Here is a 23,041-nt window from a genome sequence, read left to right as displayed (position 1 = left end):
AATGCTGTATTTACTAATACATAAATATAAATATATATATAAAATAGATTAGATTCATTTAATTGTATATGAAGAGTAAATTGTTATAGTTTTTATCATTTATTTTAATAGATTAATTTAAAAAAAATCAAATCTCCGAAGACACAGCTTCGCCATAATAAAGAAATAAAAACAATTGTAGGCTATTTTATATTGTTTTTGACCTCAGGTCACAGACTGCGCAATAAGACGGCGGGAGACCAGGAATTGAGAGGAGCTGTTTTTTAATATAGTTGCTTGATGTTTCTCCACCATTTTTTTTATTGATTTCAAGATGATTTAAAACACATGACTTGAACTACAAAACACATCTGACTCACGTTTATCTCTTAAACAGTTTAAATAACACCAACTCTTTTTTTTTTAAATATAACTTTTTACAAAACACTTAAACTCTCATTTTTTTGTCATGTTTGTTTGGTGTTGAATCACATTTTTATTTTTCATTTTTATTCAGGCGCCGACTCAGGTCACGTGACACAGACGCGTCGAGGGCGGAAGTGGTCATATGACGTCAGCGCGTCATGAATCTGCGCGGGAGCTGTGACATCAACCTTTCATAATCTTCTCACTGACATTATTTTCCTGAAGAAAACATGGTTTTTGAAATGGAAACGGATTTGCCTCCAACCCTGGCGTGTCTGAAGGTTCGTTTTTAAATTGTTTTCGCACTTATTTTCGTGTTTCTGCGCTGTTTGAGTCGTGCAGTGATTGTTGCTAACGGCTAACATACCTTAAACAAGTGTTTTCCTTCTTCTTAGATAGTTTTAAATAACATTTATGTACTGAAGACTTGTCTTATTTGAGGTAAAATTCGTAATTTGCTCACTTTGCATGGTCCTGGACGGCGATGAGCTCAAACAAAATAAACAAAGGAATACTTACTTTACTGCAATAAAACGAATCATTGCTGCCATGTTTATACATTTAAACAATAACAGGGATGTTTTGTACATGTTTGTATTAACAAAACTTGTTTTAAACTGTAGAAATTACTCTAATTTCAAAATATGTTTTAAAAACGCATGTTTTGTCTCCCATCTTGGTGATCCAGTCTCCTCAAACATCCCAAATAACACTACAGTGCAAAACTATAATTTGAATTAGAAGTATAAACTGTGTGTGTTTTTAATATACTTATAATCATAATTATATATTATGAAATACTAGGGTTGTCACCATACTCAAATATTCAACCCAATACCAAAATACTCGGGAAAATATTTGATACTCGAGACTACAAGGATAGAAAAAGCCCTCCAAATTTAAAATGCATGTTTCTATTTATAAGAATAAATAAACAATAACCTCTTTTACAACATGTAACATGTGAAAGAAACACGTGGTAAATATATAATACAAAACATTTTTGTGCAAAAAGAAACTGCAGCTATGATAACAAGTTTTCAGGTCTGCACAAAATAAGTAAATACAATAAACAATAGAAATGAGAATAATATTTTGAGGTTGTATGTTGTGCATTTCTAAACATTAGGCAATTAAGCCTGATAAAAATTGAATTAACAGCAGCTGTACCTGATACAAAAAAAGTCGGGGTGGAAGGTGATATTGTTACTTTTGAAAAGTAGTATCTCGATACTACTTTTTAATATCGATAATTTTTTGGGTTTTGATAAACCCCTATAATGAACATTCTAATATAGATAGATGGATTTTATGAATCCCTCTGAATATCTCCTTCAAGAAATTAGGTTTTATAAATTATATATTAATTTATTTTATTTCTATACTATCTATACTTGGTTCTGTTGGTTTTGTATGGTGTCCTCTGGAAAGATCCCATTAAATGTCTGTATTATTATTATTATTATAAATCTAAATAACAGTAATGTTATTCTGTGTATATCCTTTTCAAACAGGTGTTAATGCCTGGTTTTGACCCAAATTATTGAAAAGTAGAAATCTTGTCATTTGTAAACACATTAAAGACTGTTTTTCATCCACAGCCGATGGATGCAATGCTACGATGCCCAGTTTGCTTTGAATTCCTAAACATTGCAATGATCACAAAGTGCTCTCATAACTGTAAGTAACGCATTGTATAAACACACACGACCATCTTCTCTGTTGTTCTCTACTCTTGTCAAATTGTAAAACCACAACATATTGAATATAATCAATGTTATATTTAGTTAACATATTATAATAATAATATATTCTATTGCCTATTGTTTTGCATGTTTTGAGTTTCTTTAAAGTACATTCTATATTTATTAAAGTATTCCGATTTCATTTTCAAAATGTCAATAAATTAAATTCTTTCCATGTGTATTTTATAACGACAACTTTCTTCTAATCTCGCTCAACAGTTTGTTCCTTGTGCATCAGAAGATTTCTCTCCTACAAGCTTCAGTGTCCAGTTTGCAACGCAGTGAGTAAAATAGACTTCTATGATTGGACACATTATCACAAAATAATGTCTTCTGCTGCAGCAATAATAAGATAAAAATACCTGATTTTTTTTTTTATTATTTGTGTCCCAGGCAACAACTGAACAAGATCTGAGAAACAATCGCCTGCTGGATGACCTGGTCGCACAATTTCAAGTTGCCAGGTAAAACACACATTTCTGATTCTATCAGCAGCTTCTCTAGATTAATTGATTACATGCTTTGGACTTTCGTAGTGAAAATATTTACAGTTATGGGAAAATTGTATAGAAATGAAGATTCTAGATTCATCTAGATATTTATACCTACACTATTTAAGGCGAACAGATGACCGAAAAACGACTTATTAACTTTTCTTCAAAAGCTTGAAAAAAGCTTTTTAAAAAGGGTGTTTTAAAAAAAAAAGGCATTGGTTGTCGATTTTCATGAGATACAACCGTGAAAAAAAAAAATGTAAATGCAAAGATAACGTCATTTTTTTTTCATGGTCGTTATTTATTGTCCCTTTAACTTGCTTGCATTGGCTTTGGATCGGGTTAGCCTCGTTTTTTGTAATGGCGCAGAAGGTGCTAAGTGCTTAAATATTTTTATTTCAAAACCTCCCTTGGAATGAGGCGAAGAAAATGAGCCTAATACTTATAATAAGAGAGTAGTTGTTGCTCAACTGTTTTCAGCTTTTGTAGACAAAACTAAAAATCTGGCAAATCCAGACATGGACTCAAGTGCCTTTAATGGATATAGATTCTTTTAAAGCTTATGACATGCTTTTTTTCTTTTTTCAATATTGAGGTTGATGGATGGTTTTAAGTGCTTAAAACTAGTAAATTGTTTTCTTTTCTTTTGTTGTCTGAGGACAAAGTGGTATTGACAGTAAACCTTTTACTGAAGACACTGTAGGACAACAGCCATTATGCAGAAAATACACAGGTGGTTGAAATTTGATTTGTGCCAGCTGAGTCTTTCACAGTCGTGTTCACCTTGTTCGTCAACATGTGATGCAACTGCCTCAGACCACAACCACCATTACAGATAAATCTCATACTAATTTTTGAACATTTATATAAGACAATTATGTCTATATTTATATCATTTTTTTATGTTAATGTGAACCTGTTATCCATTTATAACCAGTGACTAAACAGTGTTAATGTGATAAAACATTATGATATATTTTAGCTACTAACTAATGCTGTTGTTGCCAGAATGAATTGTAACATGAATAACATTACATTATGATTGTTGTGAACATGTTATGAGTAAAACAAGTACTTGATTTTAAGTTAAAAATCATTAATGATATCTGCTATCCTAATTTAAAGTAGCTTTTCTTGATCAAACATATTCAAATATTCTATTCTAGTAACAGTCTACAGCTTTAAAATGACATCCTAGCTTCCAGGATATTCCCTATTATATTTCTTTCTTGACATTTGATCCACATTTCCTCCCTCTGGACACTCTCAGAAATTCAACGTGCATCCTCAAGGTTTTTTATTCTTCTTTTTGAAAAACAACATTTTATATTCATCCTAGAGGTCCTTCAAGGGGAGGTCTTCTCTGATGTACAGCTACCCGAGGATAAATTTAGATTTTTATAACGTCGCGGGACCATTGCTGACGTCATGCTTTGAATGTCTGGTTTCTCCCTGGCCAAGTACATTTGTGTCAAATATTTGCTCATACATTTAGTTTTACTTTTTGCGTAGAACTTGGACAAAACTAATTCATAAATATCAGGATCGATATAATTTTGCATCTTTCAAGTCAGATTTAAAGATAATTAAATAATACCTTTCGATATATTCTGCTCACCATACAATACGATATACTTATTTTTCTTAACATTTTTAAGGGAACACGCCATTTTAATAGACATCTTGTTGCACTCTCTGGTTGAATTAATAGAACTGAAAGTCAAAACGAGTCCAAATATCAGCTTGAAAAGCATCTGGAGTCGACTGTATCCTCTTGTCCTCAGTTATTGCTGCGATATCACAGGATTTAATTGTTCCTTTGACTGCTGCCAGAGGTTTAATTGATACTCAAAAAATAACAAATGCTGTAGTATTTATATGTTGTATATTGTTAAAACCAAAAACAGACGGTGGAGCAGTTTTTAGCGACACCAAGAAGGTTGCCAGTTCACTTCCAGGTTGTGACTGTGCCAACCTGTGACTTTTCTCCCCGTGTTGCGTCGGTTTACTCCGGGTAATAATCCCTTAAAGCCCAGCCCCGGTTGATGCTGAACAAAACTAAAGTACATAATGAGGACGTCTGACTTCAACACCTGTTGAGATGTACATTAGTACCCGTGTCCTCAACATTATCTGTCAATATGACGTCAATATGACGTGGTATTGACGTCTGCGCAGCTTCAAATCAGAATTACCTGCTTGCCCATCAGTCGCTTCCATGTTATTAAGTCTGGCAAACGTCCTCCGTCAAACCCTCCGAGCGCTGATTACCATCGCGAGGGGAAAAAAACGTTTAAGGACTTCCCCTGGTTTTTAATTTCCTGTTTTCTATAACCTCTTCCGAAACAAGATGTTGACAACGGAGTCAATAGAAAAATGTGTCCGGAAGAGTCCTGCTTTGTTACTTGAACAGAAGAACAAAAGGTTTTTTACCTTCAATTAATGACTCATTTAAACTTGTTTGTTTACTTTACACGCATCTGTTCCACAAGAACTTCATCCCTACAGTCAAATATACTGTATATATATATATATATATATATATATATTTAATGAAAGGAAGTCATTGAAGACTGAAAATTGACTTTAAAGTCCAAAAGCTTCATTTTAAAAAATCCGCCCAAAATGATCAATAGATTTAGCTGCAGAGTACAAAAAAAAGGCTTCACTTTTCACTTGGCAGAGAATCGATGCTGCGACAATTTAAGATCGATTAGCACAAATTATTAACGTTGATCGCGTCGGGCGTTTTACTGTTCAGGCTTGTTTGTGATTCCGGAGGCTTTCAAAGACGTTTCCTCAATTGCTGCAAATACTTCACATTTTGTTGTCGAAACTCCTGGAAGTTCTTGCTCCATTAATTATGAATGGCCCGAGTCTGCTTCCTGCTGTTGAATAATAAAAATGCTGTGTGTGTGTGTGTGCGTGTGCGTTCATTTCCAATCCCAGATCTCCTCCAAACTGTTTAAGTTTGAATATACAAGAAGATTGTAAGATTAAAACTAGTAGAGTCACCTTCCGTGATTAGTTGGGCTGATGTTTAAGAAACTTTGCTTCATATGATTGACTTTACCTATGACTCCGATTTCCGCTGCTTACGTTCTGAAGGTATTTTGTTTTCGTTTCAATCAACCTGCAGGCTTCCTGAAGGTCTAATGACACATGAGCTCACGCTAACATTCGGCCAAATGAGGCTAATGGTGTCCAAAGTTCCAGCGGCGTCTGTAACGTGAGACCAGTTCGTATAATCAGACTTCACTGTATTGGGCGTCCCCGGGATAACATTAGGAGAATTGGATTAGCGTTGAAAATCGTTGCTATGATGTAGATGTCAACGTTAAGTACATGCAGTAAATGAGTGAGTTGAGGAGCCAGCGATGACATGTTTGCGTGGAGCTGCTCTCGCCTCCCGTGTGTTGTTTGTTCAGGTGATCGCAATTATCCGACGCTCGTCCGTGTGGGAGCACAAATCTCCGCTAATGTGAACATCGGGCCCAAGAATACGGTTTTAAATATGGAAAGCGAAGGATTGCACACCTCATTGGCTTCATTTTATTGCCATGTAATGGCCCTGCTGCAATTTGTTTGCTTTCCACACGACTCCGACTGCAGACGGAGCGTCTCCCTAAATGGAAAGGGATAAAGTATCTGAGCTACCAACCCCCCTATCGACACCTTATTTGCTTTAACTACCGTTTCCTACGTGTTATTTAACCACCAAAATGAGTCGCTTCCCTTTAAATCGGCTTGCATGCAGTCTATTGAAATATATTTGAATTATAAATACTTATTGAAAACAACATTGTCGTGTTGAGTGATCACTTTCTTTTCTTTTTTTTTAACTTCCAGGCAGCAACTATCCAAAGCAAATTTGGAGTCTCCCCCGATTTCGCCCAGAACCCCTGCCTCTCTTGTCAAATGCAAAACTCCCAGAAGCAAAGTCCAAAAATGCAACGGCCCGGCTTTGAGTCAGTTTTTCCAGAAGAGAATAAAAGCATCTCCGGCGAAGGAACCCCAGCAAGATGGGACAATTACGCGGCGTGTCCAGCTGGGAGAAGAGTCGTCGAAAGTGAAAGACGAATCCGAGGGAGCAGAGAAATCGACGAGAGCGGCGGCGGCGGTGAAAGTGGAAGAAGATCACAATAATTGCAGCCGGGAAGAATCCACTTCAACACCAATTAAAGACGTCAAGCCTGTAATCAAAGGTAAAGATTATACGTGAAGTCATAACTTGTCGTTTTTTTTAAATGCATTTCTGATTTAAAAGTATCTAAGAAATTCAGGAGAATTTTTTTGAGAATTGAAGAAAAAACCATTCAGGGCCAGTTCAAGATAAATATGGATTTTCTTTGTTTTCAACTGACTCATGCAGCACTCAAGTCGAGCAGCAGAACAGAAGGGCTCCTGGAAATGTCCCTAATGCGCCACTTAACGCTTTGCAGGCATTTTCTATACAGGGGGAATCACCCGAGGGTTAAGATGGAAAGCTCCTTTTCCAAGATGACTCATCGGCTCTAGGCGTGCACATGTTTATAGATTTGTTCTATTAACCTTTTTACATGCTCCATCTCCAGGCGTCTCCTCCCTTCCGGCGGATACGTTGTCGCTGCTGCAAAGAGCAGTTGTCGTGAAATGTCCGCTGTATGATGTTTTTATTCTCCTGCAGTGGAGTGCCCGGTGTGCTCTGTGAGTGTGGCGACGCATTTCATCAACAAGCATCTAGACATGTGTCTCGCCAGCGAGGATAAGAAGGAGAGCCTGAGGAGGTAACCGTCCTTTTTAAAGTTGTCGACTGTAAATCACGATTGTTTGTCGTCACGTGTTTTTTTCTCTCGGTGCAGTTTCATCCATTAAATAAATGTCTTCGACGGAATAGAATAGGTCGATATTATGTGAAAGAATCAAAGCGTGTGATTCATAATTGGATTAGAACATTAATAGTCTAGCGGGGAGACCTAGGACTGTCTCTCAGCTGGCCTAGGAATATCTCGGGGTTCTCAGTGTAGATCTAGATGATGTAGTTGGACCAGAACATTTTTGGTCTCCCTGTGGAAGTTTCCGCCCCTGAGACCCCACTCCAGATAAGAGGAGGAGGGCAAAGATGAAATGATCTTGTTGAACAACAAGTGCTTTGTGTAGACTTCTCAAGCACCTTCTCAGAGGACCCTCAGTGTCGCCCTTCAAAAAGTCAGTGTGACTTCCTTCCAGTGCTGGGATTAACACACTATTAAGTTAAGTGTTACTTCTTAATTGGCTAATTATTTTTTTTGAATTCTTCATAAGAGGCCATTTAAATGTATACACAGTGACAAACCAGCATTTACTATAGTTAATAATATGTTATTACTCTTTTAAAATAAATCTACAATGAATCCTGGATGAGGTCGAGACTGGAAGAAACACTTTCTTTGCACATCAGTGGTGCGTTCAATGACAATGGGATTTCTATGGTTGGTATGATATTTTAAAAACTAAACGGGAAACACTATTACTGAACACTGTATCCCTTCAATTAAAAAAGGAAGGAACACACAAAAATAAATTACTTTAAAGGTTGTTGTGTTTTCAGTACAATATTGTTCAATTTTATTGTTTTTATTTCAAAGTTTTGTGGGATCAATCGTAAAATTAAGAAAAGGTGACTTTTGTGTGTTTAAGTTTCTGGTTTTTCTTACCAAAAAATGTACTTTCCCAAGTAACTTGATACTTTTAAAGTAACTAGTAACTTAGTTTCTTTAAAATAAGTAACTAGTAATAAGTAACTCGGTTACTATTTTAACTTATTTAAACAAGTTCTACAGTTCTACCTACCTAAGTTAACTATTACTCTTGTAACTAAGCCAACACTGGTAGCTGCTAGTAACTATATCTCACGTGTCTGAGGGATCAACACGTGCTGTTTAACATCTTTGATAAATTCAGTGCAAGCAAGTTATGTCTTGTAAAATAGTTGGAGTCTTAAAAAATACACTTAAGAATGACAGTCTTCTCAAGGTTTTTTTCCCCACGCACTCGAAACCAAAATGCGAGCTGATTAAATACCGTCTTTAATAAGCGAGAGTAAGTGGTGTGCTTTTAAAGTTGAGGCACGGCTAGTTGTTGAGTGTTGCTCCGTCACATTTGAAGGTAAAATTCATAATCCGACGGCTCCGTTAAAAGGATTTTTGAAGGAAAAAACAAGAACATGGCCGCTTGATTATAAAAGGATACGTTTAAGGCTTCAAATGCTGCTTATGAACAACTCAAATACTAATGTTATGAGGAAAAACTAAAGCTTAATTGACTTAAACAATCTAATCCTTATGGTTTCACAACATTTACAAGTCGCATATATGGCCACTGTGGTGTCTTGGCCTTTTAAAGTTTTCATTTTGTTTAACTGTTTATTGTTTTGCTGTTTAAGTGCTTTCTGACCCGTCAGCGAACACAGTGCTTTGCAAATAAAACTTACTAACTTGCATCGTTCATGTCAGAAAAATCACACACAACTTCATCAAACAAAAACATCACACACACTCATACATATAACATGTATGTTTAAAGTAAATTGTAGACTTAACTTCTATGGCTCGGTATTGAACTTTCGTGACGAGGACTGCATGGTAGTTCTCTTGTCTTGAGAATGACTTTCAATTCTTTGTCTTTTGATGCCAACATTAAATGAATTGGTTACTTGTTAGGAAGTATTGCACTGGAAATTGATTCTTTCTGAGTTTTTACTCAAGATTTTTACTCGTTTTGTTTTTGTTAGGAGTTCATCTTATTCTAATCGTTCATGGACTGGTATCGTAATCGGTATCAATGAATTTCGATCAATACCCCGCTCTACCCAAATATCTGATTATTTATTCTTTTAAACTGCATTTGAAAACCATCCATACATCCTTCATGATCTCCTGTTCTTCGGGAGAAAATCATTTCACAGTGCAAATAGGAAGCCGTTGTCAAAAGTTGCTACTTTCAATTAGTGCCGACTTCTGCCCCTGGGAAATGTATTGGCTACAATCAAAACGTGCTCCATCCAAATGGACTCTTAGAGAAGCAATCAGTCGGAATATGATGACTTTGCATGGCACACTATGGTTTCACTGACTTATTTTCGTGTTTGAAATCATTTTCTGGGTGAATTGAACCATTTTTCATATTCCATCCACTTAAAAACTTGACCTTTACCTGTCCTTGGGCAGAGCCTCCACCTCCTACCATGTTGCAGCCTGTTGATAAAACTCCAAACAAAGGGGATTAGATGCTTATGAGACACCCTAACAAAATCGATCCCTTTTACACACTGTTGGACTGAGCTAACCGACCCATCTCTCGGGTAAGGTGGATCTAATTCAGGACATCTGGACTTCTGGCTTGGATCCTTTTCAATGAAGACGGTAGTTCCGACCTTGGATCGACCGGTAGATCTGGAATGACGTGTTGAGCACGACTGGTCAACTGATGGGATGGATGATTTGTTTACCAATGTTTGACAAATGTTCATGCCTTTTTATTTTAAGCAAATATTAAAACAATCGGCTCCATGTTTATCCTGACACGATACAAGTTCTAAAGTTCATATCAATTTCAGAAATCGAAATAGGAAACCGATTTTATAAGTATATATTGACCATATTCGTGGAGTTTATCTTCTGCTATTAGTTTCTGTTTAAGGATTTGCATTTTTCCGGCACACAGGAAATGGAATAGAAATAAGAAACTCCAGGCCGTATTTCCAAACAGATGTTTTTTTTAACTGTGTTACCATCCAGTTGTTTGTTATATTTAATCTCAGTTACATATTCTTAAACGGCGAGAATCTTGTTTGACCGATTGATTTCTCGCCGCGGTGATTAACGCTCGCTCAGGCCGTTTGATCTGCTGTTAATTATTCAGCGTATTCGCCAAGAATCTGGAGCAGACCTTTGTGTCACGTTGATGGATGAGGGAGGGTTTAAGCTCCAGCTTTCTTGTCTTAAGGCTCGCCCGCCTGCTTGGGAAGTAACTAAACTGACCGCGACCAAACTAAAAATGTGTTTAAGCAAAGGCAAAACCCAGCGGTTGATGCTCCATACATGGCTTTTGTTTGACTGTTTCTAACTCCCTTTAACTTTCATAAATGGGTGATCGTCAAATTAAATCCAGCTTGTTTGTTGCAGCTCGTTGGTAAAAGCACGGCAGCCGATGGGAAAGCTGGTCTACAACCTGCTGTCCATGTCCGAGCTGAAGAGGAAGCTGAAGGAGGTCCACCTCGCAGTGCAAGGCTCTCGAGAGCAGATGATCCGGAAGCACAAGGAGTTTGTTCACGCTTACAACGCCCAGTGCGACGCCCTGAATCCCAAAGCAGGTGGGAACGTGCTGATGTGAATGGAGAGCGTTGTCTTTTAGCTCAGCTCTTTTTTCTTTCTTTTTTTTTAAACATACATTACAGTATATATTATACTATGTAAAATAAACCAGATTGGATTTAAAAAAAAGAATGTTCAATATAAGTAACGTACATTTGATATCCATCAGTGCTGCTGTTAAAAAGTATGCATTTAAGACATTCCCCCCTTAAATATAAATATGTAAGGGGCGAATTGTAACATTCTTAAGAATAGCAAGATGGATTATTACGTGACCTGGATTTAATGAGCATTAGTTTTGTAGTAGATGAATAACGAAACATTTAACTGATTTCCTTGCAATTCATCAACCGTCGATTGTTCACATAACTACAACTAAAACATTTTGAATCTGTGTTTCTTAACTAGTGTTGATTTAAGTGTGTCTTACATTGATCTTGAACTCTATTGTATCATCAGTGTTTGTACAAAACTCTCTTTTCATTTAAATTAATAATAATAATAATAATTGACATTAGAAAATTATTTTAAGCCCCGCCCACTGAAAACACTTTGTTTTTCTGGAGATTAAATCTTGTTGACCATAACCACACCCACTCTGCTGTGATTGGTCAATCGTCCAGGTTTGTCAGTGCGTGTCATCAATCCCGAAAGTCTCCACCTCCAAGGGACTTGTTGTATAAACGGAGCGAGTGTGATTACAGCTGGCTGGAGGAGGAGCTGCCATTATTACGTCATAATGGACTCCGCTCTCGTACCCTCTCGTTCGCCCAGATTTCAAATGAGGGAGAGCTTTATAAAGTAATAAGTTCAAAACATAATCATGATGAGAGACTTACTGCATCTGGGAGAGAAAGACTTCAACGTTTGAAACATGCGAGTCAGGAGAGTCTCGCATAAGTTGCACTTTAACATGAATTGTTGATACATTGACAAATTAAAACTTTTTTTTCGTCACCAATTTGGTTTGTTCATCTTCATGTCTGCTACCATTCTAAGTGTCTGCTGAGCGTGACCACACACACACACACACACATCTGCAAACAGATTGTGATTGTGATTCAGTAAAATTCTTCAGCCCTAGTTGGTTCACTTGTAAAAAGAGTCCCTGGTTGATCTCTCACAGTCCTATAGGCTTCAGGTGTTTTAAATACTTCCTTCTGTATGACTTGTTTTACACCATCCTGGATATCGTATGCAGGAGGATTTACGGTGTTTGGCTGCACTTAAATGTAAAGTGAACTATTTATTTAACTGTTGTTTTGAGAGTTAAATAATCATTGCCATGGCTGCCTCTCAAACCACCACGCAGTCTCGAGTTTCTCCCCTGGTGCTAAATGCCAAGGTGGTGACAGCCAAAATGCCAGGCTCTGTAAGTAATTGTCTTTTCCGTCTGCAGCTGATGAAATTGCCAAAGAGATTGAAGCCAACGAGAAGATCAGAAATCGGCTGCAAGAGAAAACTAAACCCGTAAGTGCTTAAGATAAAATCTTAATGATACTCAGAACCTTTAGTTTTGTGGCAACTTTTTTTTTACGTCACGATCTCACAGCATTAACAGAGGAAAGATTTATTATTGACATCAAACTTTTCTACCTGTCACAGGTGCTGAGACCCTCGAAGAAACAGTCCGAGAAGGAGATTGAAGAATGGCATTCAAACTATAGTAAGTTATTCCCTTTTAAAAAAAATGATTGATCTGTTAAGAAATGCTTTCAAATGTATATAATGTTGTATATTTTAAGAATTTCTTTCTGAACTACACGCAGTTGATATCGCATTGAAATCCATTTTTAAGACCATTGGTATGATGGTTTTTTCCAATGTCAGGTGATCCACACACACTACCTTCGTGATCGATGGTAGATCGAGATCCATGTATTGATCTAGATGTTTTACAATTCCTGACCTTAAACATATTTTTTAAAAATAAACGTGTAAATATAATCTAATGTAATGACTTTGTCGGGAAACTGGCAGAAACGAAAAAAGTAGTCACAAATGACTTGTGGTCTTTTCTGTCAAATCCGATTTTCTAAGATGAATAATGGAGCCACAGTGTTTTCTAATGGTTGTTCACTGCCAGGGGTAAGACTGGCTTTGACCAGTTGGGTGAAAAAGTAGACATACCACAGACAGAAGGCGATATTTGACACAAACATGGATGTAGAACCCTTACTTTAATACTTTTCTGTCCTTCTTATGTGATGCAAATATTCTTCACTTGACAGTTTTGTGTGTTTAATCCACTGCTGACAACAATTTTTTAGGTGGAAATCTGTTATTGATGATACAAACCATCAACCATTGTATCTTAGAATATGGAAAATGTTACTACTTTATTGAACATCTTCATTGATTGGGAAAAAAAAAACTTTATTTATTCATTTTCCGTTTCATTTACCTCTTCAGTTTTACGGCTCTGTAAATGTGTCTGGACGCTCGCATTTTATTTCTCACGCCAAGATAAGAGTTCCCAGAAGGTGCATTCATTTCTCTCTGCAAAAAGACAGATGATCAATAAGAGGACGATGCTCTTAGTCTGATGGAAATCCCCTAAAATTGCAGATAGTTTTCATCCCCTTTCTTATTTTTAGCATCGTTGCACACCTGTGTAAAAATGGTGTGTTGTATGTCGTTTTTGTGACATTTTAGAATATATAGATATTATTAAATGGCTGATGTGTTCATTTAAGTGCGTCTTAAATAGATGTTGGACTCTATTGTATCATCAGTGTCTGTTTGTACAAAACTCTCTTTTCATTGAAATATTTACATTAAAAAATGATCTTAAGCCCCGCCCACTGAAAACGATTAGTTTTTCTCGGTGTAAAATCTTTACCATAACCGCGCCCGCTCTGCTGTGATTGGTTAAGCCTCAAGGGTTGTCACCCCGTGTCATCAATCCCAAAAATCTCCACCTCCAGGCGACTCGTTGTATAAAGAAGACTTCAACATTTGAAACATGCGATTGATTCGGAAGAGTTGAGTTTTAAACTGGAAATATGGAAAGTACAATGCAAATGAAAGGCACAGAATACAATCGATTGGATCACAGTTGAATATTGTTACAATGCAGATCAAAAGGTTGTTTGATTTTTGGTTATAATTTGTGCGACTACAGATGGAAATTCTACGATTGCACACGAGTGATGTTCATAAAAGAGAAATGTTTGACTTTAAGTGTGATATTGTTACTTTTACTGAAACTGAAAAAAGATTTAGAAAATATATTGAAATAAATTAATGAAATATCCAAGTTTCATATAAACATGTTTCCATCGCCTGTTCTCTTCCAAACCAAAAGACGAAAACCACAGTTTAAAAAAAGGAAAAATGGAAATGAATAGACTTTTTTGCACCTTCCCATCATTGCTAGTTGTTTGTGTTTGTGTGTGTGTGTGTGTGTGTGTGTGTTTGTGTGTTTGTGTGTGTGTGTGTGTGTGTGTGTGTGTGTGTGTGTGTGTGTGTGTGTGTGTGTGTGTGTGTGTGTGTGTGTGTGTGTGTGTGTGTGTGTGTGTGTGTGTGTGTGTGTGTGTGTGTGTGTGTGTGTGTGTGTGTGTGTGTGTGTGTGTGTGTGTGTGTGTGTGTGTGTGTGTGTGAAGATGCTGAGGTTCCTGTTTTAGGTGGAAAGATGACCATGGTCGATATGTTCTATAATTGACCCGCTTGACCTGCCAAATCCATTGGCAGATCTGATGATACTTATCTCATTTAATCTTTACTTAATCTCTTTATTTATTCATTTAATTCACGTTATTAATCGGTTTGTTTCCTTCTGGTATTGAGATACAAAGTGAGGGAAGATTCCGAGGTTGTAGGAGGTGAAATCTATTTCTTTTTTCTTTTAATTATTCTCATCTAAAATGTTTTATATCATCCGTCTCGTGTTCCAGGATCTTACCGGAATAATCCTTAGTGCCTTTTAAAGAAAAACACTTGACTCATGACCTGTAAATCTCATTAGCAGGCGGTAGTTGCTGTTTTAAGTGTGAGATTACCAGGCTGGAATGTAATAAATGTCAAACAATTATGTGATTTACTTTCATTTTTGCCTCTACTTGAGAACCGGGAGTCGTCGGGATTCACAGAAATGCTAATTGGATTTGTGGTTCCAGACAAAGATACAAACAAAGTTAACACCAATGCGAGAGATTAAATGGTGATTTCTTTCAGGGTGGAAGAGGATTAATAACGTGCGACAACTCTGGGTTGCAAATGTAAAAAAAAAAGAAAAAAGGAAAACAGACTGAAAAATGATGTGAGTCACACAAGGTTGTGGGTTCTAAAAATAGCAGCAGCACAGTGATAACCTCTTGATTTATGTGGATGACTCACAGCGGCAGCAGAGTGAGAGCGTGTGGGGCTTTTTAATCTGTTGTTGATCGACTTCAGCGGACCCCCAAAAATGTAAAAACAGAACAAGTATCATTTGATATTATTTTCAAAGTCATCTTTAAATATATTTGGCTACATATATTTATTAATTTTTAACTTTGAAAAGAAACTTTACTAAGTGATGTAGTGTAAGTTCAGGCACGTTGTACTTTGTGAAGGGCTTTTCAAAATAAACCACAATGGGATTTAAAACTCATGTTAATGTTATGTTAAGATTAAAACAATTGGGTAAAATTGTCCCTAAAACTATGAAATTGATGCAGTTTATATTTATTTTCAATTCCCGTTGGCAGAAAACTTGTGTATCGACCGCCTGTAGTGCGAGTGCAGGATTAGTGTATATCAAAGTTCTCACAGCTCTTCTGCTGATTTCCCCTCAGGAAAGCAACACAGCGGCGACTTCTCGCGCCTCATTGCACAAGTTCGTGGGCGCCGAGGTTCCACCAAGCAGACCGCCATCAAACAAGAACCCATCGAGGGAAGAGACGAAGCACCAGAAGCTCAATCAGCAGGTGACCCGTCGCTTTGAAGGACAAATGTGTCGCGAGCCTTCAAAGTGGTGTGACATGGACAGACCTCTGTGAACGTATAGGTTCTAAACGTTATTTCTTTCTCTGGTGTTTCAGAGTCAACCTCTTGCTCACCTGTGAAGATGGAGGATGAAGAGTTGGACATCGTTCCGTCTGTTTCCGGGAGCGAAGTGCCAGCCAGCCCAACGAGTAGCGATATTTCCATTAGCAGGTGAGATTCACACAGTTCAAATACTTTAGATCATAATAATCCAAGGGTTTTATTTGATGGATTTTCTCTTGACTCTATTACCTTGTCCTCCATCATGAACGCTTGTTCATACAGCAGTCAGTCTTCTTTAGTTTCGAAGCCCTTTCCTCTGTCATGGTGATCATATATGTAACCGTCAGGAGGAGATTCTAAAACATAACTACACATGAAATTGCATTCAAATATCATTTTACGAGTTTCTGTAACATTGAATATGGACAAATGTAGGATTCCTAGAGCTGAGTATTGATCGATAATTTTAGATACTGGTGCTGATCCTACACTTGCATTAAATCAATTGTAACAAATGAAAAATCTTGAATTACATGTTTCAGCTTTGGTATATCCAAGCAGGTATAGTAAATAACACACTATTTCCCAAGCAAAAGAACATTTGCTAAAAGCTGACTAATCAATATGATGTAAGTAAGTAATATTTGTAGAGCGCTTTTCTAGACCAGGGTCACAAAGCGTTTAAACAATCAATAAAATACCCAATAAAATAAATGATTAAAAGGTCAAGACACCACCGAGAACAACACAGGAGTCTCAGACAAATGTCCACTGCCTATCAGTTTTTCTTCAGAAAAATCCACATATTATGAAGATTTGATCAGATGTTTGTGCCAAAACTTTAGCATCAAAAGATGAAGCATGTTTCCATTCTTGGTACTACAGAAGCCTTTTTGGTCGGTTTCACAAAATAACCGATGAATGATACCCAGCCCTACAACAAATCTTTATCAATGGGTTAATGCTGGAACACTTGAATGTTATTTGATTACTTATTGTACTTTGAAGTACTGTTACTATATATCCAGCTTCCTTGCAAGATAAAGCTGTTGCTTTCCTGAGTATTAATGAGGTGTTTTGAACGACTAGGAGGAAGATTAAGACTTCGGTAAAAGGAGTTAAACGTCTGGAAGAATCTACCTACAGTCAGAAGGCAGTCAAAGACATGTATTTGACATTAAACCTTGCTGAATAGGAGTAAAAATGACTTAAAATATCATGAATTTAGAAAATACGGCTAACATGGAACTGATGCTATAACATGTAATATTATGCATAATGTAATGAGATAGATATATATATATATATATATATATATATATATATATATATATACACACACACACACCTACTTTCACATACTTTATGGTTATCCAAGAATTAAATAATACTGTTTATTTATGCTTTAGCTTCATCATGATGTAACTTTCAATGTTTATAACTAGGTTGTGATGAATTCAAGGCATGCTTGAAAATATGTTTGGTATCTTTTAAAACCATAATCCTCCTGCATGTTTCTTTTCTCTCTCGCTCTGCAGCTCCATCTCTGATGTCTTTGGCCCGGACGCTTCCACACACAGGTATGTTTTAATGTAGTCAACATTAGCTACATGCATGTTTTCCTAATCCTCCCTGTCATGACTGGATGCTGCTTAAGTTCCACTTGGTAACACGCTATAAATTTCAACCCTAATACCCGTCGTCTGGGGCCACAGCACTCGCTCTGTAGATCCTGACCTGGCTTGCATGAGAATGTGCTTTAAGCCCTGGTTCTGAATGTATAGCTACATTTGCGTCTTACATTAGGATCAGCGTACATTACTGACTTGGACTTTTCTATTTTTTGTTTCTTTTCAGGACACATGTTGTTTTCTGATTAGTCTCGTAGGATTTGTGCAATTTCCCTCAGGATTTCTAAATGTAATCTGTTTGCTTTTCCTGACCGTTAAGGGCTATAAACTGAGGCTAGTAAACACAAGTGGAACTAGAGCAGACGAGCCCGCCAGTACTGTCCTCTCTTAAATTAGAATTTGCACTTTGAGAAAAATGGGTTTGATTATCTTCCCTTTCATAACAACCTCGCTTAGTTTCCAACCGAGATCAATGGTGAGGCAGATTTTGAAGGATGTGTTTGCCCTCTTGTTGCTCTGTTGTTGCTGGTTTCTTGGTGTTTTACGATTGGAAACGTTCTTTATATTTTGACAGCTTGTTGTAGCTGTGAGTACGATGAACACCAGAGGAGCAATATAAACACCTCGTCTCTTCATGAACTATTTCCTAACTCATAAAACTATATATAAATTAGCTGTGGAATTCCAAACTATATTGAAGTGTAAAAGGAACACCTACATGTATCACCTAATATCTGATTTAAACAGTTTTAGAATGATCAACACTTTAGTTGTTTTCCAGATATTTTACCTGTATTTAATCGTACCATGAGCTGAATATATCGTATCATGAGCTGAATATATTGTGAGCTGAATATATCGTACCGTGAGCTGAAAATATCGTACCGTGAGCTGAAAATATCGTACCGTGAGCTGAGTACGTCGTACCGTGAGCTGAGTACGTCGTCCCGTGAGCTGAGTACGTCGTCCCGTGAGCTGAGTACGTCGTCCCGTGAGCTGAGTACGTCGTCCCGTGAGCTGAATACGTCGTACCGTGAGCTGAATACATCGTACCGTGAGCTGAGTACGTCGTCCCGTGAGCTGAGTACGTCGTCCCGTGAGCTGAGTACGTCGTCCCGTGAGCTGAGTACGTCGTCCCGTGAGCTGAGTACGTCGTCCCGTGAGCTGAATACGTCGTACCGTGAGCTGAATACATCGTACCGTGAGCTGAATACGTCGTACCGTGAGCTGAATACGTCGCACCGTGAGCTGAATACGTCGCACCGTGAGCTGAATACGTCGTACCGTGAGCTGAATACATCGTACCGTGAGCTGAATACATCGTACCGTGAGCTGAATACGTCGTACCGTGAGCTGAATACGTCGCACCGTGAGCTGAATACATCGTACCGTGAGCTGAATACATCGTACCGTGAGCTGAATATTTCCTACTGTGAGCTGAAAATAATGTACCGTGAGCTGAATATATCGTACCGTGAGCTGAATATATCGTACCGTGAGCTGAATATATCGTATCGTGAGCTGAATATATTGTGAGCTAAATATATCGTACCGTGAGCTAAATATATCGTACCGTGAGCTAAATATATCGTACCGTGAGCTGAATATATCGTACCATGAGCTGAATACATCGTACCGTGAGCTGAATATATCGTACCATGAGCTGAATACATCGTACCGTGAGCTGAATATTTCCTACTGTGAGCTGAAAATAATGTACCGTGAGCTGAATATATCGTACCGTGAGCTGAATATATCGTACTGTGAGCTAAATATATCGTATTGAATCGTATATTGTGCGGAATATATACTATGGTAAGATTAGTGTATCGCTACAGCACTACTGAGGAAGTACTAAACCCATTAACACTGGCCATTCAATCTTGTGAGATCAGGGTCAGAGTCTGCATATGTGGTAAAGAGTAGTTTTATTTTTTCCTGCTGCGACTTACATTCGGCCAACGCTGCCCATTATGAGTGTCTGTGTTTTTCTGGCCAGAATATCCAGATGCAGCCGGAACTTGATTTGAGTCATACTCCAGTTTTCTTATAGCTGTGTTAAAAAATAGAAAGTTTCTTGGTATTCATAATTGTTTCCCATCGGCTTTAAAGAAAGTGTTTTTTTGTGAGTCTGCCAAACGCACTCGTGCGCTACCATAAATTGTGACGCGGACAACAAATCAGATATTTTACATGGTCGGATTAACTTCACTGAGCCTTTTAAGAACGGACAGAGTCGCAAAAGCTACTTTATGTAAAGGATTATTGCCGAATAAAAGTTCTTGCCTTGCCTTTAAGATAAGTGAGTTATATTTTACTTTTGAGGAGTTTTTAGACTGGAAATGTTTACATTTGTTCATGTTGGTGTTCTTGTGAGTCAAAATCATATTGCCATCTAAAAAATACATAGATTATATAATATATTGAGAGTAACTTGTGTGTGCAATTCTAATTCTGTATTCTGATGTATCTTCTTAACCACCATATTACAAATTTACTATTTACATTTTTCAGTTTTTTGTGCTCTGATGAAAAAGTCAAAGACAAAAAATGTTTTGGTGTGGAAAGAAATCAACGAGTGATGGGATGGTTGACAGGCGGAGGTCTTTGAAAGTACCAGTTGAAAGTAGATCACAATGACTTTTTTATATTCTGTCCGTTTGTATCCAACACTGTCTTCGACGAGGGGTGAGGAGCATTTGAAAAAAGAAAATGACTGAAAGAAAAGAAGAAAAAAAAAGAACCCAAAACGTCAGCCTCTCGCTCCGGTCCTGTCAAAAACATGTTTCTCGGTTCATGTGAACATCTGATCCAAATTCTTTGAGTGGAATTTTGTTTTTCCGTGCTCATTAAAAAGACACGGGACCTTGTCACTGGCTGGAGGGTGATATCCATCTCCACCATAATCATCTGTGTGGAGTCGTGTTGAAACCTTTATGGATTCCACATGTAAGTCACAGGTTCGGGCCCCTGCACTTTCCCAGATAAGGTATCTGGGATCTCTGAGGAGCCGATTTTTACGGTGCGTCCCCCCCCCAGCCCCCCGGTTTATGACGGGTCACACTGTGAGAAGAACGTTATTGGATATCGGATCCTTGTCGTCATGTTGCAAATACGTTGCTCTTCCTCTGATCCTGGGATCAACCCGAAGCCGATCGGGTCCCGATCGTGCAGCAGGTCGCGATGAGCTCGGAGATTTAGGGATCAGGAATATTGTGAATCAATTAGTTTTTGTTCTCGACATGTCGCGTTGTTTATACTAATGTTAATATAGTGTGAGATTATACGATTAGAGAACATTAAACAAGAGCTGATCTCACCTCGGAGCATTTGTTTCTTCAGCAGGAGTCGCAGGATGTTGCAATTGTTGCGATGTTTTCTCCACCGAAGCCGTTCAGTGTCTTCTCTCTTCGTCTGTTTTCCATTGAACTTTCTCTCCATCCGTCTTATCTGCAGATGATGTAGTTTCCTTCAAATATTGTCAAAACTGTTGCAGAATGTTTTGTATCGGAATAAATTCTCCTTAAAAAAGTCGAGCCAAAAGATGGAAGCGACAAATAAAAACATTGAATCTGAGGTAGAAATTGAAAATGAACTAAGATTTTGCCTTAATTTGATTGTATATCAATTCTTTTTTTTAATTATTTTCATTTAGGAGTTGAAAGGGCAAAAAATAATGAAATAAATTGTGTAATATTTCATTTTATATACATTTAATTTGAATTATATAATATAAAAGCCCTCTGAAAATACAAAGCAAAATAAAAACAAATAAAAGGAAGAAGGTCTGTTGTGTTTAGAACTTAACTAGTAATAAAATTGTTAGATGACCATCTGCAACATATTTAAATGGTCAGTTGTATTGTGTTATTTTGACCTCACTTTGTCCTGATTGTTTTTTTAATTAAATCTGACATAATTACCGTATTATAACTTAATTTAGTTTCAAGGCTGACGTATATAATTAACGGTACTTTTTTAGAAATGGAATGAAGCTCTTAACATCGTTCAATATATCTTTTCAAAATAAAATCCTTTTTTTTTTTCGTGTTTAACTTAAACTTCTTAAGTCATTAATGGTATTCATATATGTTTATATGGCGTCTTCTATAGGTGAACGTGTTTAAATGTCTTGTAAAAAAGGGAGCTAAGGTGTTAAACATGGGGCGTTAATGGTAAAGAAACTAAATAATACAGTTGTTCCATCCAAAAACAATAACTTGTTGCAGTACATTAAGTAGTCTGTGCAGGTAAAGCTCCCACAGTGTTTCATATGCAAATGTGCGTCTCTTCAATCATCATTCCAACGGCTTGTGCTACACGGAGGTGTTTCTTGTGGAGACATTAACATTTAGTTTGAGTCTGCAGGGAACCGGAGTCTGTTGTTCCCCCATTTTTCCATCAATCAATCAGGAATACATTCATCCGACGCCGGCTTGTTCTCCGCATCCTTTTCTGTTGAGCGACCATTTTGTTAATAGATGTAATTGGAGGTAATGCTGCTGGCTAATGGTCCGTTGCCGTTTTGATTTGCCGTGTGCAGAATATTCTCCGTGAAAATGACGGCCGTGTATATTAAAACCGTGGCTCAATGTTTCACTTGTTGCTACCTTCACGTGTAGATTTGTCCATATATTTAGTCTTTCTTTGGAAATCTATAGGTTTGCGTCGTCAAACGCTGACTTTCGAAAGGAGATGCATAAGTTTGTTGGTGTTTCATGGTGAGAAATCCATCATGTATGACTCATGAAGTAGTTGACATTTGTATTCATGACACCGATCAATCTGACGGCTGCCTTTAAAACTCTTTCTTTAGCGTCCCCGACAAGACCGCGAGCAAGAAACGAGCTTTCGGCTCCAGAGGAACCGATGAAACGCCAACGTCCACCGTTCTCGGGAAAAGGAGTCGTAAAAAATGAAGAAGAACGGAAGCTGCTTGTGGACTTTATCAAATATAGGAAGTTTTAATGCATTATTGTGTTTTTTTTTTGCAGGATTTTATCTCAGGTTTGCTTTTGAAAATATTTCAAAAGTTATGTGTTTTAACTTTTGTGTTTGTTATCATGTATCAACCCTGATAATAAAGTTTTATTTAAAGTTTAACGTTTCGTTGCTTTTCATTTTTTTAACCCGGACTTGCACCAAAAGCCTCGTATTGTATTTAGTGTCTCTAAACGATCAGTTACCATACCTTTTTAGCATATGCTTATATATTACACTATTACTATACTACTATATTATGTTATAGTGTTTATATATTAATATATATGTATTTCTTGTATGGATATTTGTGTAAAAATATGTGGCCATGTGCCACAAACAAAAGAACAATTAAAAAGGGGTAGGAAATAAAATAAAAAAATACTTAACCTCTTCCTACTCCTTTTTCCAACTAAATGGTTTTCTTGTTTTCTTCTTCTTTTTTTTTGTTTAATTGGTGTTTTGTTATTTTGTATGTACGA

General features: G+C 37.2%; 1 protein-coding gene across 1 annotated transcript; it reads left to right on the top strand.

Annotated features, from left to right (window-relative positions):
- The first annotated feature begins 562 nt into the window (after window positions 1-562).
- Window positions 563-22,646, top strand: rad18 (RAD18 E3 ubiquitin protein ligase). Its single transcript, XM_087800781.1, has 13 exons — window positions 563-686; window positions 2,007-2,085; window positions 2,370-2,431; window positions 2,544-2,614; window positions 6,494-6,849; window positions 7,311-7,410; window positions 10,789-10,976; window positions 12,377-12,447; window positions 12,583-12,643; window positions 15,756-15,887; window positions 16,002-16,116; window positions 17,487-17,528; window positions 22,396-22,646. The coding sequence occupies exons 1-13, from the start codon at window positions 636-638 to the stop codon at window positions 22,496-22,498; spliced, it is 1,431 nt and encodes a 476-aa protein (XP_087656907.1). The 5' UTR covers window positions 563-635; the 3' UTR covers window positions 22,499-22,646.
- The last annotated feature ends 395 nt before the right edge of the window (window positions 22,647-23,041 follow it).

The sequence above is a fragment of the Callionymus lyra genome, chromosome 10, assembly GCF_982586985.1.
Source record: "Callionymus lyra chromosome 10, fCalLyr1.hap1.1, whole genome shotgun sequence".
Taxonomy (NCBI): Eukaryota; Metazoa; Chordata; class Actinopteri; order Syngnathiformes; family Callionymidae; genus Callionymus; species Callionymus lyra.
Note: the sequence above shows the minus strand (reverse complement) of the source record. Positions and strands in the feature narration are given on the sequence as shown.